The 18,246-nt window shown below is 36.9% G+C and overlaps 1 protein-coding gene across 1 annotated transcript in view; it reads right to left on the reverse strand.

Annotated features, from left to right (window-relative positions):
* Positions 1–272: 272 nt before the first annotated feature.
* SIM1 (SIM bHLH transcription factor 1) overlaps positions 273–18,246 on the reverse strand; it is a 74,711-nt gene continuing 56,737 nt past the window's right edge. The window contains exons 10-11 of the mRNA XM_058307188.1: positions 8,267–8,669; positions 273–6,029 (exon numbers count right to left, since the gene is read on the reverse strand). Coding sequence (XP_058163171.1) covers positions 5,299–6,029; positions 8,267–8,669 — 1,134 coding nt within the window. The 3' untranslated portion in view covers positions 273–5,298. The remainder of the gene's footprint in view (positions 6,030–8,266; positions 8,670–18,246) is intronic.

Raw genomic sequence — 18,246 nt, forward strand, 5'->3', positions numbered from 1 at the left:
GAAACCAAAGAAGCCCTGCTTAAGATGCCACAATAAACACTGAGAAATCATTGCCCAATGTCTAATGAAAATCAGACCCATTGCTTAATAGTTACTATCCAAATGTGTAAGCTTCTATTCCTATGTCTCAAAGTTTGTGTGTATGTGGGTGTGTTATTCATTTCAAGAGCATCTCAAGCTAAAAAGGTCCTTGTTTCTTTACAGTACTAGTCCTCTAGGTGACAGTCTGTTTTGTCTAATACAGATTTTTCTTTCAATGAAAAAGTCAGACAAACTGCATATTGGTAACTATATTTTAAACCAAAAAATTCCTCACATAATAAATACATTTTATGCACATTAACTTCGAATTTACTTCAGAAACCTATTTACAATATAAATAATTATAAATGGGAACACTTTGCAAGATATCATTGACATAGCTAATATTATCTACTTTACATTCCAAAGTAAAAGTTCAAATTACAGATTTGTACTACAATGTCACTAGAAACTATACATTGCAAGATGGTATTTGACATACTGGCAATCAGTATCTTCTTTCACAAATATAACCCTTTTTTATAGCATGTCAGTCAGAAAAGCACAAAATATTTTATCTTTTTTGAAGTGACTGCTTATATGTTTCATTTTTTTAAATACTTCCCTTTGAGGAAAAAAAAAAACGAAAAAGTTATAGTACTTCTACAAATTTTTCCAAGTGGATTTCATTTCTTTTGAAATGTAAACACACCAGGGTTATTGGGTGTAAATTCAACTGTGATTAAATATATCCCAGATCAGCAAATTAGGAAAAACACCCCCACTAAAGAGGTTTATGAAAGCAAAGTCCCATGCAGCAAAATTGCAATAAACAAACTATGAATGTTTGCTTTAAAATTATCAGTTATGATTTTTCTGTGTGAACTATCAGCTTTTAAGGAGCACAGCTGAATAGAATCTTGTTACTTGCTTTTTTACAATGATATATATACTTATGGCATTTCCTCATACAATCCTAGAGAAGAAACTCTGAACACAGCCCCATTTGGAAATGAGCACAGTCTCACTTTTAAGTTGAGCACTACCCGTACAACCCCTGTGCACAAGAAATGAGCACCACAAGGAAACTTCTCCCAGGAATACTTCTATGTACCATACCCTTTGTATATGTCCATAGCTGATCTGTCACTTATTTCAAGTTTAAAATGATAGTGAATGTTTCATCCACAGGTTTCCAGTAAGAACTAGCCAATAGATTTTGCTGTTTTGGGAGTCAAACCCCTATTCAAAAAAAACTGACATTTATATGAAAATTGAATTGCTTATCTGTGAGACCACAAGATTTATACTATTTATTAGATCATTCAGAAAATAGGGTATCATAGATACACATATGTCTATATCCTGTGATTTGAGCAAACTGGGGAGCCAAATCTGGGCATTTGAATTTTTAAAATCAAAGAGAGTGCTACTAAAGTGTAGGCTATCCTACCGGGCAAGGTGAGAGACCTCAAAATGGCCAAATACTGTTTTTCAAATACCAGCATTTGCTCTTTCACTCCCAAGTACTACTGGTACTAATGGGATTGCACCAAATAGCTTAGTAACATCCTGCTCTCAAAAGAGAACTATAAAATACCAAATCTGGATTCCAAATGTTTCTTCAGATGTACTGTCTTCTATAAAATTTATTTGTTCTAGATTTTGAGGGGGGGACTTCCATTTTATTTTTAATATACCTATGCACATTTTCCAAATGCTCTTTTATTAGAATTTATCCTCATTCCCCCTTAAGAAGAAAAGAAAAATGGAGCATGTTATCATTTTCTGGAAGATCCCATTAAAGTTTATTTTAAGTGGGATTCCCTACCCAGGAGCATGTGGCATTGGGATGTAGAGAGAATAAAGACTAGGACCAAATGGAAATAGTCTAGCCTATAAAATATAAACAAGAAAGAACAAGTGGTTTTTCTGTATAAACAGTGAAGGCAAATCATTTATTGCATCCTATCTCATTTTGAATGTCACATTAGCACTGCATCATATTAGCCTGCATCCGGCAATTACAGTTTAAAAATTCTCACGCATTATATTCAGCAGAGTAGGCCAAAAGACTTGTGGAGCTGAAGCACACCTAAATGTCTGACCAGTAATAGTGGCATTAACATTTTGTACCCCAAAATAACATATTATATTTGACTATATTCTCAATAATAATTTTAACAAAATTTTCTCCAAGAAGATTTATTTAGTTTGGTTATAGAAATTTTAAAATTAGGCAGAGCAGGTAAAATGGGCTATAAAGATATTCTTACTGTTACTAGGAAGTGTGAGCTTTGTATCATCCAATGAAACATACTGTACCAGTAATTGGATAGAGCACATCTTTATGAATCCAGGATGATATAAAAATCATATTTCTTTCTGTGTTTCAAGTGTTAAGGTTATCAGCATCCAGCAAATTTATGGAAATCAAGGATTAAAACCTAAGCAAATTTGAGTTTAATTTTAACTGATTAAGTCATTGGGAACATATTCATTTTTATCCTATATTAAAAAGAAAGACACAGATGATATCTTTGTTATGAGGAAATATGTTCCTGCACAGAACAAAATAATATAGATTATAAATACACTAAAATATTTCTATATGTATACTAAGAAGGTACCTTATCATAAAATATATTAACTTATTTTGGGTTGTTTTGCAATATCATGCCATATTGCAAAAAATGTAATTTTATAATACTGTGGGCTTATAAGGTATTATATGTAATGTAATAAAGCTGCTACTATAAAAATCATTGACATCCAGTAAGTTAAATAAATGCTTATGTATTTAAAACTGAGCAATCTACCAAAAATTCTAATCAATATGTAATTTGGTTAATTCTGTCTTCCCTTTAAAATACTGGTCATATTATTTTAAAGAGTATTATTCTTTCTGATTACTCCCAATTTGTAGAGTTCATCATTTATTTCTTCTACCAATTGACTACACATACAAAAATCCCCTGAAATCCCTTTAGTGACAGTCTTCTCTTCAGTATCAGTTCATTTTCTTTGATTCTTATGTTTCCCTCTCTCTTCCAGCATCTGTCCCTGACATATTTTGTAGAGTGTGTATCCATCAGGAAAACCCATTTGTATAGATTTCCTTTCCACAATACACCATATTTTTCAGATATTTATGTCTCTGAACCATTTGTCAGTCTACAGAATTCTGAATATTCTGTGACATTCCTAAAGCCTTACTTAATGTTGTAAATTGATTAAAAATCCATTTTAAGTATTTCAGGGGTTTCTCACAAATAGTTTTCTCATATTTACTGAATATTTTTGCTTGGATAGTTCAGAATTTAGTGTTTATTGTACTTTGAATTTTTGAAAATATATATGATAACCACCAACTTTCTCACATACTAGCACTTTTTTCCACTTACAGAGCAAATGGTTCTCTGTCACACCCAAGAAATATTTATGTAGGCTCCTCTCTCACGTACAAACAGCCCAGTCTTTATCTTTCAGACTATCGTCATTCAGATTGTCACCTACCTATGAACTGCCAAATAACCGTGTTTAATGATGAAAGTATAGTACTAATGCCTGAGGGTTCAATGTCAAGTTCTGTTTTCGAAATAAGTCAAATTTCTCCCAGTACACCCCCAACCCTTGACTATGACAAAAATTTCAAGCATGGGATTCCTAGGAAATATTGTCTATGAAACTTCTCTAATCACTATGTCACTTTACTTTGATTACTAGAGAAGAGTGCATTCAATAAATCTTACTTATTTGTCCTCTCCCTGATCAGTTTCTACCATCTACATTCTCCCTGAATCTACAAAGTCGATGGTGCCTGAAAGAGCCCATGCAGCTGCTTGAGTTACAAGACATCTAGACCTCTTTGGGAGCCTAGAAAAGTCAGATGGTAAGTCCTGACACCCCCCAGCAGAGAGTTAACTATTCAACAAGTGCAGTTCTGCTGCACCAACGAACCGCGGAACTAGTCCAGACGTGATGAGTCATACATCAATGGTCACAAAAAATGCAATAGGCAGGGTCAGAACTGGAACCCAGACATCACGGCATCTAGTCTGCTGGTCTCTCTACTATACTACACAGACTTAAGACCGAGGTGTTTGTCTCTCATTTACAAGCAACAAGGAAAATGAACACCGTACCTGTGCCTTGATTCAGAGTACTACCACTATCACTCTTCTAGCCACTCATCTATCAGCCTAAGCTTCTATCTGAGACTCTGCCGAGGCTTTCCACATGTTCCATTTGCACATCTGTACTTTGAAATGTTTCCAAACACTTACGCTGCTGTCATGCAGCACTTTACTAGCTTTCCTTAGTAATTTTTTCACACTTAGCCTTTTTCTTGGTGAATCGGTTTGAATTTTTTGTTTGGTTGGTTTTATAAACCCCAAATCTACTGATTACTATGTGGCACACATATTCTGAGCCTGAAATTATTTGTTTTTAGATATACTTTCATTTCTCTCTGTTTCTGGACTTTCCACCTTCACTAAACTACTTCCAACTGAGCACACCAAGTTTTTGGTGCATGTCTCAACATCTCAGCTTTTACTTAGCAAAATCTTTACTGCTGTGTTAATGCAACCCTGTTCTTTGTCTAACGCAAAAGGTGAAAATTCACCACGTCCTGATTGCTTAGGATGGATTCCAGATGGACATTCATTCTTGCACCATATCCAGAACGATTTCCCTAATTTATGCCTAAACCAAATAAGCTTGCTGGTTGAAAATATTTTACAAGGTGTCTCTCTCTCACTCGCTCGCTCTTTCTCACTTATTTTGGGAATGAAACTTTCATATCATTTAGAAGCTTAATGAGCTGAGGTTAAGAAAAGTTACACACTTTTGGTGTATTTTATGGCACATAGTCTACATTTCTACGTGTAAAGTTTACACAAGTTTGTGACTAGTGGTCTGAGTGTGTGAGGTTCAAGGGATCAGCACAGTCCAATGTTGTCATCTAGCAGTCCTTTCAGGTGGAGTAAATACTGCTCACTTGACATACACAAGTATATTTCAATCCAGAATATATCCACCCTGCTTCCCACAAAATTAGGGGGGCAATTTGTGTATTCACATTAGCTCCGGTATCTGTGTATAACCCTGAATGCTAGTGCTGTGTTTTCTTTGTCTTCATAGGAACACAGGTCAAAAACCAGTAACTTAGGTTATCCTCTCTAATACAACGTGGCTAGTAAATGCTGGTAATGGGGCATTAAAACATAAATATGATTCAGAGATCCTTAAAGAACAAAATATTATAGGAAAACATCAGCTTCCATTGGTTATTATAACAGATGTTCCCTTGTGTCCTTGTGCAGGGTCTGGCTGCATCCTTAGATGGGAAGTTACATCAAAGTGTGAGCCATTACAGCCCAAGGAATAGTTTCTAATGGTTTCGCTGTCATACAAGTGCTCCAGGGCATATCCAGTTAACGTGTAAGCATGCTTATCAAAATACTGCCGGTGAGAGCCAAAGCAGTTTGGAGAGATGGCAAGATGGTCTCCTGCTGTCTGATGAGGAGACATATCCGAATGTAGATAGTCTTTAGCTAGGATCAAACTGGATTTTGAAATGCGATCCGAATTGGGACTACTTATCCGAGACAATGCGGTGGGGCTGTTGTCATAGTCATTTTCATGGGGGCTCAACATCTTTCCCTCTCTCTGCTGGATGTGGTCACATGGTGAAGTGCTGGCGAGAGCTGAGCTGTGGCAGACCTCTCCTGTCGGCGGGGGTTGTTGGTAGTTTGCAAAACAGAGGGAGTGCTTTTTCCCAGCTCCATTAATGGAAGCCAGTTGGTCCGGGGGAGCTTTTCTTAGCTGCAATCTGTTCTCTTCTTCTTTAATCATTTGCTGGGTGGCTCTTATTAGAGTTTCAATTTTGCTAGGTTCATGTGGGCTACTTTGATACTGCTCAGTGCGATACCGGTCGCCTGATTCACTGGCAGACCCCGGGTCTGGAGAACTGACCACACTATCTTCATCCCAATGACCTCGTCCTAGAAATTAGGAAAAGTAAGAAGTAAGTGGTCTCAAAATCCCCCCAAAACTTTTAAGCACATTTCTTTTTCCTATTAAGAGAAATGTTATATCTTACATTTTCAATATCTGTATCAATATTTGAAACAGGCACAGATTCTCATGACAGACCATGTCAACTTTTACTAGAACTCATATATCTCAGTGGCTTTTAAGTGGAGACAAAGTTTGTAACAATTTTCTGAGAAGGTAAATCTTGTTCAAGCATTTGTGAATGATCAATTTTGAGCACAAAAATTGCAGAGGATTCCATGAAATTGTTAATACTTTGCATTATGGGGTAATGGGTGATTTTTCTCTCCTTCAGTTTATTTTTATGTTATGACAATGTTTTGTTTTTTACTCAGAAAAATAATAAAATTTATTTTAAAAGTTTTTTAAGGTTTGTGAACCAGTTTCCATAGTGGTAAAATGTGTTTATACTTTTCCATATATACACATCAATGTAAATTATGTAAATAATTTACACCATAAATAATAAAAGAAGAACACATCGAATTTGTTTTACGTTATTTTCTAGAGTAGTGTTTTTTCAGTTGATGCTTGGAAAATGCTTTCGATTGGGTTTGAGGAAGACAATGATGATATAGGCTGGACTATTCTCTCACTTTCAAATAAATCACCCAAAATGTTAATACTGCTAAATGAATCTTAAAATTAGAGTTATAACAAAGCTCTAATGTTAGTTTTTAGAGTATTTGAGGGCTTAGAAACAAATACAGACATACAAATACATACATATTGTCCCAATCAAAAAATATAAATATTATCTCCTCAACATAGGGATAAAAATATCAGTTTCACTGATATATAGTAATTTAATTTTTTTTCTGATATTGGTGAAGAATAAATAAATATTAAAAATTTTAATAACAACCTGTTAGGAACAAGGAGTCAGGTGTAATATTAAGGAACAGTAGATCAAAAAATACAGTCAATAAACTAGATTATTCTCAAAACAGTCCAAAGTCAATATAACGAGAAAGAAGAGAAACAGGAAGCAATGCATGAAAACCATAAACTTCTTAATGCAGCAAAGAAGCCCTGAATCACACTATTCATTACTTTCCTTTTTCCTTTTCTTTGTATTTTATTTCTAGTATTTCCTTCCAGATTATGTAGGCTAAGCCAGGATTTTCATTTCACTCCATTCTTTGGCAAGCAATTGCCCTTTGCCCTGGGTTTCCATTACCAGTCTAGCAAACTAGAAAAACGGACAGTGAAATCAGAAAAATAGAAAGCCAGGGTGGAAACAAATCTAAAATCACTCATAGAAGGTGGTCAGTGTCTGGGTGGTATTCGAAGTTGTGTAAGGAGACATTATGGCTTAGACAACAGTGCCTACCACATTTCTCAGCATAAAGATACAGCAACATGAGTAATATCAGGGTCTTTCAAACAATCCTAATGTCACAGATTTTAATTAAACAGGGAGGATTTCAAAGATCTGTCTAGACCCAAACTTGGAATGGACTCTCTTAACTATTTTACTTTGCAATGAACAAAGAAAAGCATTATTAAACCTTTAACTGCATATATATGTTTATATGCATTTATAACCCCATTTTATATGTTTGTAAAGTCATATAATAATCTCAAAGTGAAATCTCAGTAGGTTCTACATAGCTCCCCATCCGCACATTGGTGAATTTGTGGGTTGTCATAAGGATGGCGTGGGAAGGAATGCTGGCATTTAATGCCCAGATGGCCAGAGAGGTTAAATATCCCATGAGGAAGTCCATAAAACAAAGACTGACTCTCCCCAAAATGCCAGTAGAGCCTTCATTGAGAGTCACTGCTATAAGTGAATGAATCCAAATGCTATTCAAGTCAGCAACATTTGAAGCATGAGAATATAGAAGAAAGAAGAGAAATAGAAATTTAAATGCACACATACTATAAATTCAATAGACAGTGCATAGTTTATGTTAATTTGTATGCGTTTGTACTTTAAAATGGGTATCATTTTTACTTGCCTCTCAAACATTAATGTATTTGGCAAACATTAGCCAAACTTAATACACACACTTAAAAAGAGTGGATTTGGATATAAAAATTCCACTGGTGGAAGTTTCTGCTCAGTAAATTCAAAGGAGAGAACCAATTGGGTCAGTCAGAACAGTATCATACCCAGAAAGTCATAAAACTTCCCAGGAGCCTAATGATGTAAATTCAGGAGTCGCCCTCCTGCTCTTACCATGGATCCTGTGCACTGAAGCGATGTGAGGCATGCTGTTTTCAAAGGCTTCTCTGCTCTCTGGGGAGGCCTTGGTTAGAGGCAAGGCTGCGCGAGCGCCCCACCAGGGCTCCCTCCCAGCCTGCGGCATTCCCAGGAAGTATCTGCCTGCCTCACACCGGCCTCCCTCACAGGCCTGTGTATGGAAGTGCCTCTCCTCCACCAGCCTGGAATGGTCCAGCGTGAAGCCGTAACAGAGCGAGCCGCGATCTGAGAATTGTCTGTAGGCGCAAGAAGCATCGTGCTGTGAGCCAGGCCTCTCGGCGGGGTCCAGGAGCTGCGGAGAGGCTGTGTCAGTCAGGGGACTGCCACCCCACTGGCTGTCATGGTCAGATTCAGACCTTTCTGTGTGAAATCCTGAATACTGAAACAGAAAGGGTGAGAAGAATACGTTTCAAAAAAGAACGAAGCAAACAAAACAACAACAACAACAACAACAACACAACCACTATGGCCTTTACTGTGCAAGTACCCTTAATGTCTTATAGACCCGAGACACCAAAATAAGACTCACTCTTGCTCAATTTTGGGTGTCCCTGACTTAAAATCCCTTAATCAGTCTGGATGCCTCAAAATAAAATTATTTTGACTGCTGAAAGGGGATTAAAAATAATAACAAACATTAACTGGCCACTTATTAAGGACCAGGCACTGTACAAACACTGCATGTGAATTATCTCATTTAGTTTTTAGAGTAAACTTTTAATGGAGATATTAGTATTTTTGCTGTATGCATAGGAAAACCAAGGCTCAAAGAGGAAAAATTATTTGCCCAAGGTCACAGAGTTAGCAGGTGGTAGAACCAAGACGCAAACCCAAATTCTTCATTACTACCTAGATGGATATCATCAAAGCAGAATTCCAGGAAAGCTCCATCATTTATTTCTAATTTCTTTTCACATTTTTTCTTAATTAAAAATTAAAAACTAAGATTTAAGGTAACAATGTGCTAGACCTTAACTCTTCGCTCTAGGCTGTTAACTATCTGAGGCTCATGCTGGATATGTGGTAGAATACTCAACAAATGCTTACCAGATTCAGTTACTCCATAACTTCTAAAAAGTCTTACCCCTTACAACCTGGACCTACTCACACCACTAGGCTATGCTTCTTGCTTTCTAAAATAAAACTTCAAATACATACAGAAGGGAGAAGAGAATCATCATAAATAAGCTGTGAGCAATGCTGGGCCTCATTGGAATCATGCTTCTTACCAGTTCTCAGAGTAGTGAATCAGGTTGAAAGAAAATGTAAGATGTTTGACAGACCTCTCTAAGAGGTCTGCTCAGTTTTAAGGTCCTCACAAGTCGTTAAAAGATTAATATAATGATTTCTACCAGTTTTTGGTTGCTTAATGCCAAGCACAATTCTAGGTACTATGGAGAGATTACCTGCTATGATAATAAGAAATGCCATTTATTGAGAGCTTCCTATTTGCCTGGAGATGTGCTAAGCACTATATATACATCATATCATTTAATCCTCATACTACCTGGACAGAGACTCAATCTCCATTTTATAAAAGAGGAAACTGCACCACCGAGAATTTTAATATGACGTCATGGCCATCCACAGTCTAGCTTGTTCCAAAGCCTAAGCTCCAAAACACAAAGAACATTGCCAAGGAAGAAAGGAGAGAAAAGGATGAAAAGTTAGCATGGTTTTCAGAGAAGGGACAGGAACAGGTTTATAGCCCCAGGAACCAAAGTCTAAGCACATTTTCTGTTTTCTTTTTTACCCTGGAAGAAAGATGGGGATGGAGTTTGGGGTGTCTTTGCATGGATTGTGAATAGAAGGAAAAATTCCAAGGCTCCTTGGTTCTTCTCTCTCACATGCTAGTCGAGCACATTTCACCCATGAGGAGACTTTCTCAGGACAAGGCAAACTCTCCCGTTCATACTAGGCCCAACCAGATTAGAAGTAATTCTGTTCTACCTGCTTCCATGCAAACAGCAATTCAGCCTAGCAGGGGTTTCTAGAAACCAGGGAGATGAGGTACAGAGGCTCATCCATGGGAACTTTAAAAGTATGCAAATCAGTACAGTATGTTCAGGACATAGCTCTGTGCAAATTCCAGGTTCAAGACTTTTCCATTACCATTTCTAATTACCACTTTAGCTATTTTCCAAACATACATATGGAATATCAGCATATTCCATCAAGGAAAAATAAGGTTTTTTAAAATCCAACTTCTTTCCCTGGAGGCTTGTAGGATGGAATACATCAAAACACCCTGACTCCAGTCCCCTACATCACACCTCCTACATGCTATCAGTATTTTCTCCTACTAGATACTAGTATCTTTTCAGAAGACCCCACCTTCACTTTCACCAACATGAGGGGGTGGCACCCCCTCCCCTTCCTGAGGAGGGTTTAGAGTGTTGTACATTAGCCCTCTGGTAGTACCACCCATTGAGCTTGCCTAGCAGAAACTCAGATCATCAGTACTATTCCAAGCCAGGAGTTGCCTGATTGTTTTTATAAAAGTATAAGCCAGGCCTATTTCTGCAGTACTCCAGTCAAGACTTTTGAGCCCTGTTGAGAGGGGAAAAAGCTTTCCCTGAGTGTATATGGGAAAGTGCTGTAAGAACATTCTGTCCTTCACTCACAGAAAATTCAACATGAAACAACCTTGGCATACGTAAGACACACATTTCAAGAGCACCCAGAAGAAGAAACTGAAGGACAAGTATCTTGTCAATCGTCAGGAAACTACAACAGTAATTGCACTGCCCTGATATATTCAAGCAGACAGAAGTTGGGTTCAGTTAGATCAAGACCTCACATTGCTTTAGAGATACGGGGGAGAGCCTAGTGGTAAACCTTTGTTTTTCAAGAAGACTGTAAACTTGTGCCAGTCTTCACCATCAAAACAAAGCCACAGTCATTCCTCTAAAAGGAATTGTAGATTTAAACTTGAGGACACTACAAACCGTTAGTTGATCTGAAATATTTCAGGTGTTCATTAAATATTTGAGGAAGGAGAGAGGGCAGGAGGGAGGAAGGGAGGCAGCCAACCTCGTGGAATGCCCAGAGGATGAATGAATGCTGCGGAAGCAGGCTCCCGGGCATCATCGCACCCATTGCTGCCATTTACTATGTGCACGATCTTGGGTAAGTGATTCCGTTTCCTTTGCCTCTTTGGGAAAATGGGCATGATGATACTTTACCTACCAAAGGCCGTGTCCTAGAAGAGCACTGGGGACAGGGAGCTGGAAGAACTTGTTTCAAATTCTAGCCCTACTGCTAACCCTCAGAGTATCCTTGGACAAGTTACTTCATCTTTCTTAGTTGTATCTGTATAACAACATATTGGGTTAAGTTAGATTTTCTCTAACTTTTCTTTCAGCTCAAATATTCTATATGATATTGTAAATACTTGGATTCCTATTTAGTATTGAAACTTATGATTCCTATGACTGTCCTTAATATTTAACTTATTTAAAGAAGATAATTATATAGAACTATAAACAAAGCCTAAGAACTTTTATCGTACCTATAAGAAGAAAGTTATTATTTTACTATAATTCCAATTTTCCACTAAATATACCACTACAACGCATGTTTTAGAGTGATTACATAATGTCTCTGGTCAATAAATTACTAAATTCTAGGGGTTTCTGAGTAAGAAGGATAATGGCAGTTATTTGAATTGGAATCTCTCATATATCCTCCAAAAAAACTCCACAAACACTTGTAAGTTCTTCAAGGAGCACAAATTAAATAGTATATGACCCACACAATCAGTATTACTAGGAGACAGAGAATATGACAAACTTCAAATTATCTAGAAGTAAAATAATTAACAAAAACTCCTGTGGATACAGAGAACAGAGTAAAGAGAGGCTTTAGAAACCTCATGAAAGAAGAAGAGGGAGTGGAGGACACAGACAAAGCACAGACAAATCACTCTCAGAAAGGAAAGGTAAACACTAAGTGCTAAAATATTAACATGAGGTAGTACAGTACTGGCCACAGAGAAGGGAGTAAAAAACAAGCTAATCCAGAGTGAATCTCAGAGAATTTTACTTCATTAAAAGAAAAATATAAATTGAGAATGGGTTGTGTCCCTCAGAGACATAAAAGTGAAGAGAAAGAATGAAGTTAGAGGGGAAATTAAAGGTCCAGTAGACTCCAAAGAAAAACAAAATAGGCCAATCCTGCTCCTCTACCACTATCATCATCCACTGAAAACCTGTATTTCAAAAACTGACAGGGAAGGACACTCTTGAACTAACAACCCAGGCCATAAAATGCCAAGGGATAGGAAAAAATTTTAACAAACTCCATATAAAGCTCCTCTAAGGAGAAAACAAGAAAATGCAAACACAAACATCTCAAATGACAAAAATTTGCATCAAATAACCAAACATGAAACAGAAGAAAATTGTATGAAAACACTCCAAATTGAATTAAGTACCCTCAACAAGCATTTGGAGATACACATACACAAATACACACATGCACATGCACACCTGGAACCAGAAATTTTAAAACTAGGAAATGAACCAGAAAACAACAACAACTAAGTGGTGGTGGGGGGCGGGGGGGGAAATGCAATAAAACTGGCCAAACTCAAAGACATTTAATAAATGAAGAATAAATTACAAATTGCCAAAAGGGGAATAGATTTGAATGAAATTTAATAAGGGAATTTAACGAGGGTCAGGGAAACATCTAAGGGAACGAAAATTAGATAAAGAAATTAAAAGGGTCAAAGAGAAAGTGGTTGAAAGGAGACAGGCAGAAAAAGAGCGATATATTCATCATTGAAGACTCTAAAGAAGAAAAATAAAATAAAGGAACATTAAGACTATAATATAAAAAACCTTTTCAGGGAAGCAGACTTGGCCCAGTGGTTAGGACATCTATCTACCACATGGGAGGTCCACGGTTCAAACCCCGGGCTTCCTTGACCCATGTGGAGCTGGCCCATGTGCAGTGCTGATGCATGCAAGGAGTGCCGAGCCACACAGGGGTGCCCCCTGCGTAGGGGAGCCCCACGTGCGCCCCATAAGGAGAGCCGCCCAGTGCAAAAGAAAGTGCAGCCTGCCCAAGAATGGTGCCTCACACACGGAGAGCTGACACAGCAAGATGACACAACAAAAAGAAACACAGATTCCTGTGCCGCTGACAACAACGGAAGGAGACAAAGAAGATGACGCAGCAAACAGACACAGAGAACAGACAACCGGGGCAGGGTGGGGAAGAAGGGAAGAGAAATAAATAAATAAATAAATCTTTTTTTTAAAAAAAAGCCTTTTCAGAAGCAAAAACTTAAATCAATATATTAAAAGGACCCAACTTTTACATGGGAAAATGCTCTGAAATGATCAATTCCAAGATAAATCCTAGAAAACTATTAGTTTAAACCTTTAGTTAAAGACAAAGAAAAATATCTCAGGATCCTCAGACAAATATGTCAAATTAATCTAAGGAAAAAATAGGCTGGCATCAGACTTCTACAGTTCTGAACATGTAAGAACTCAGGGAATACTGTATCCATGTGCCCTTCTTGTGACAAGGTGAGCTTTACCCAATCTATAGATAGCTGAGGAACATTTAGCAAAAGAACCAATGAGGAGAACTTTAATATATTTAATGGTAACACAAAGACCAAAAAAGATAGAACGTTTTACATGATGGAAAGAATAATGTGTAAATGTTATATATTCTGACAAAGTAGAAAGATGCAGCTAGAAAAATGAGAGGAGAGAGAGAAAGGGAAAACTAGGATAAGATCCTGGATTGTTGTATAGATAATAAATGGGAGTCAAAAGATATTATTTAAAATACAGAGGCATGAGAGTAAAAGTTGAAATAAGTAAAAAGGGGGTATTAAGAATACTCTATAGTAATAAATACAAGGGTAAATGTTAAAACAAAAATTCAAAATTTCCTCAATAATGAAAAAAAGGAATTTAATAGCAAAGAAAGGGACTTCTGCTTCTAGGAAAGAGTAGGCACACTTTTCCTTATTTCTCTTTATATGGAGTACTAAAAGTCCTGGCTATTTTGACAAGGAAGTTTCTAAAAGGTAGTCAGAAAGCAGATGAGGTAGGACCTCACGATCCAAAGAATGACACAGCAGTGAGTTCCCAAGTTTTCTTTACGCCTCGGATATCCCAAATAGGGAGCTGAAGATATGCCAGTGGGAGCAGACAAAGAGAGTCAGATAAAATCCTGCTCTCTCCACTGAAAGAACAGGAAAGGGACAACCTAGCAGTACAGAAAGTTTTTAGATAATAACAGTTCTACGGCAGCTAAACCCTACAGAAAAAAAATTGTGACCCCCACCCTCATCGGCAAAGGTTGAGTAGAGATCCTAGACTTCCACCCACACCAACCTCAAACCCCACTACTACCAGGATGGTGCCAGAGAAGTCTAAGTGGGGAGCTGATATTTTCATCCCAGCCAAGGACTAATGAGCCCTCCCTTCCAATGATGTCAGCAGAGACCACATGAGGAGTCTGGACTTCCAACCCCACCCAGCAGTGACAAGGCATCCCTCTCCTTCTCTGCTAGGGTGGTGTCAGAGGAGGCCAAATGGAGAGTGAAGACTTTCACCAACGCCCAGTGGGAATTAAGCCACCCAATCGTGGTGTCAATGGAGGCCACATGGGAAGCATCAACAAGGCATTCTTACCTCTCCCAGTTAGAGAAATATCAGTGGAAGTCTAGAGAACTGGGACTCTCTCCACCCAGTAGCAACATGGGCTCCCCGCCTCCTGCCCCATGCAGATATCTGTGGAGACTGAAGGAGAAACCTGGACTTCTACATCCACCTGGCAGTAATGAGGTGGAATTCTACTTTCCTCTGGCAAAGTGGTGTCAGGAGAAGCCAACTACTAAGTCGGAAATATTTAAATAAAACCCAGAGTCTTCTAAGATAATACCAAATTGTTCAGGTTTTAACCAAAAATCTCTCATCACAGCAAGAACCAAGAAGAACTCAAATTGAATGAAAAAGACAATCAACAGGTGTCAACATTGAGTTGACAATGGTGTTAGAATTATCCAACAAGGATTTTAAAGCAGCCACTTTAAAAATACTTCAACAATTACAAACACACTTGAAATAAAAGAAAAAAATAAAGTTTTAGCAAATAGATTTAAAGAAGAACCAAATAGAAATTTTAGAATTTAAAAATACAATAATAAAATAAAAACCTCAGTGATCTCAATGTATGGGCATGACAGAAGAATGAAGGGAAAAGAGGAAAAATCTGTGAACATGAAGACAGAACAAGTGAAATTATACAGTCTGAACAAGAGAAAAATGAAAATGATGGGAGAAATTAACAGATCTCAGGGACCAATGGAAATACAACAAAAGATCTAACTATAGGGCATTAAGAGTCCCAGAAGGAGAAAAGAAAGAGAATAATGCTGAAAAAGTTCTCAAAAGAAATAATGGATGAAAACATCCCAATTTTGGTAAAAGACATAAACCTACAGTTTTGTGAAGGTAAGTAAATCCCATACTGAGAAACCAAAAGAAATTCACAGTAAGACATATAATAGTCAATTTTTTGAAAACTAAAAACAAAGAAAAATCTTAAAAGCAGCAAGATAAAAACAACATCTCTTTAGAGGAGAAAAAATAAAAACAATTCAAATGAAAGCATAATTCTCATCAGAAACCATGGAGGCCAGAATAAAATGGTACAACAGAATTCCATTCCCAATAAAAAAATGTCAGGAGGGAGTAGATGCGGCTCATGCAGCTGAACACCTGCTCCCCACATGGGAGGTCCTGAGTTCGGTTCCTGGTGCCTCAAAGAAAAACACAAAAAACCAACAGCAATCAAAGTAAACCAAAAAAACAAACAAACAAAAAAACTCAGGGGAGCCAATGTGGCTCAGTGGTTGAGTTCCAGCTTCCCACATACAAGGTCCCAGGTTCAATTACTGGCCCCTGGAACCTAAAAAAAAGTCCATCAGGAATGAAGGACAAATCTAAAAATTCTCAGATGAAGGAAAACTAAGAGAATTTGTCACTAGCAGACCTACCCAAAGAGAATGTTTATAAGAAGCTCCCTAAACAGAAATAAACATTTAAAGAAGGAATCTAGGAATTTCAGGAAGGAAGAAAGAACACAGTAGGCAGAACTTGAGGTAAACACAATAGACTTTTCTTTTCCTGTTGTGTTTTTAAAACTGTTTGACAGTTGAAGCAAAAATTATAAAACTATCTGCTGTAGTTTTAAATGTATATAGAATAAATAGTTAAAACAATTGTATTTTAAATGGGAGAGGGAAAAGAGATGTAAAAGGAAGTAAGGTTTCCACAGTCCGCTAGAACTGGTAAAATGATAACTGGTAAGCTAAGTATATACAATGTAATAACTTGAACAACCAGTAAAAAATCTATAAAGGAGGTATCCTCAAAAACACTATCAACAAATAAAAATGTAGCAAAAAAACAAACAAACAAAAAACAAAAGATAAAATGGGAGGCTTAAGCCTTAACCTATCCCTAACACTTCCTAATTCGTTCTATGAGGCCAGTATTATGCTGATACCAAAATTAGACAAAGACAGTACACACAAAAAAGAACACCTCAGGCTAATATCCCTCGTGAGTAATATTTCATGAATGATATTTTAGAAAACAACTCAGCAATACATAAAATATCATATGCTATAACCAAGTGACATTAACCCAAGGATACAAGGCTGGATCAATAGTCTATATGGATCAATGTAGTCCACACAGAAAAGAAACTTCAGACTAAAGAAAAAAATCACATAATCATACAAATCAGTAGAGAAAAAGCATTTAACAAAATTCAATACCCATTCATGATTAAAACTCTCAGAAAAATTGAAATAGTGGGGAACTTCCTCAACTTGATAAAGAACATCTACGAAAAATCTAGAGCTAACATTATACATAATGGTGTAGGATAAACAGCTTTTCAACAAATGGTGCTGGAGTAAATGGACATCCACAAACAAATAAAAAGAACCTCAAGTCTCACACTCTTTACAAAAATTAACTCAAACGGATCACAGATAAATACGAAACATAAAACTAAGAATTTCAGAAAATAACAAAGAAGAAAGTCTTCACGTTCTAGGACTAGGTAAAGAGTCCTTATACTTGACACCAAAAGCAAAATTCATAAAAGGAAATATTAAACTGAACTTCATCAAAATTTAAAGCTTTTGCTATGTGAAAGACCCTGTTAATAGGATGAAAAGACAAGCTACAGACAGGGAGAAAATATTCATAAAACGCATATCTGCCAAAGATGTTGTATCATGGTTTTGTAAGATGTTACCTTTGGGACAAACAAGGTAAGAGTACCTATGATCTCTTCATGTTATTTCTCACAACTGCATGTGAATCTAAAATATGTCAGAACAAAATGGTGGATTTAAAAAATAGCAAACGGGAGGAGATGTAGCTCATTGGTTCAGCACCTGCTTCCTATTTACAAGGTCCTGGGTTCAATCCCCAGTACCTCCTTGAAAAAAAAAAATACCAAACACAAATCAGGAAAATACATTCAATATAACATAATATAGGCAATGAGTATCACATAAAATAATATGACAGCATTGAGACCAACATTATCAGTCACATCAAAGAGTATGAATGGTTTAAACTCGCCAAATACAAGAAATTGGCTGACAGAGCAAATTCTAACTCTATGCTATTATAAAATACAAAGTAAATACAGTGTTTCAAAAAGATTAAAAAAGAAAGGAATAAGGGAGTTGATGTGGCTCAGTGGTTGAGTGCTGCCTTCCCACATACAATGCTCCAGGTTCAATTCCAAGTCCCAGTACCTCAGAAGTAAATAAATAAATAAAGGAATAAGCAAAACTACAACCAAAAAATAGAAACAATAAGAAAGCAGGAGTTAGGATCCTAAAATCAAACAAAGTAGAATTCAGGCAAAAAAGCACTAAATGAAACATTCAAAACAAA

This window comes from Dasypus novemcinctus, chromosome 11, assembly GCF_030445035.2.
Source record: "Dasypus novemcinctus isolate mDasNov1 chromosome 11, mDasNov1.1.hap2, whole genome shotgun sequence".
Lineage (NCBI taxonomy): Eukaryota > Metazoa > Chordata > Mammalia > Cingulata > Dasypodidae > Dasypus > Dasypus novemcinctus.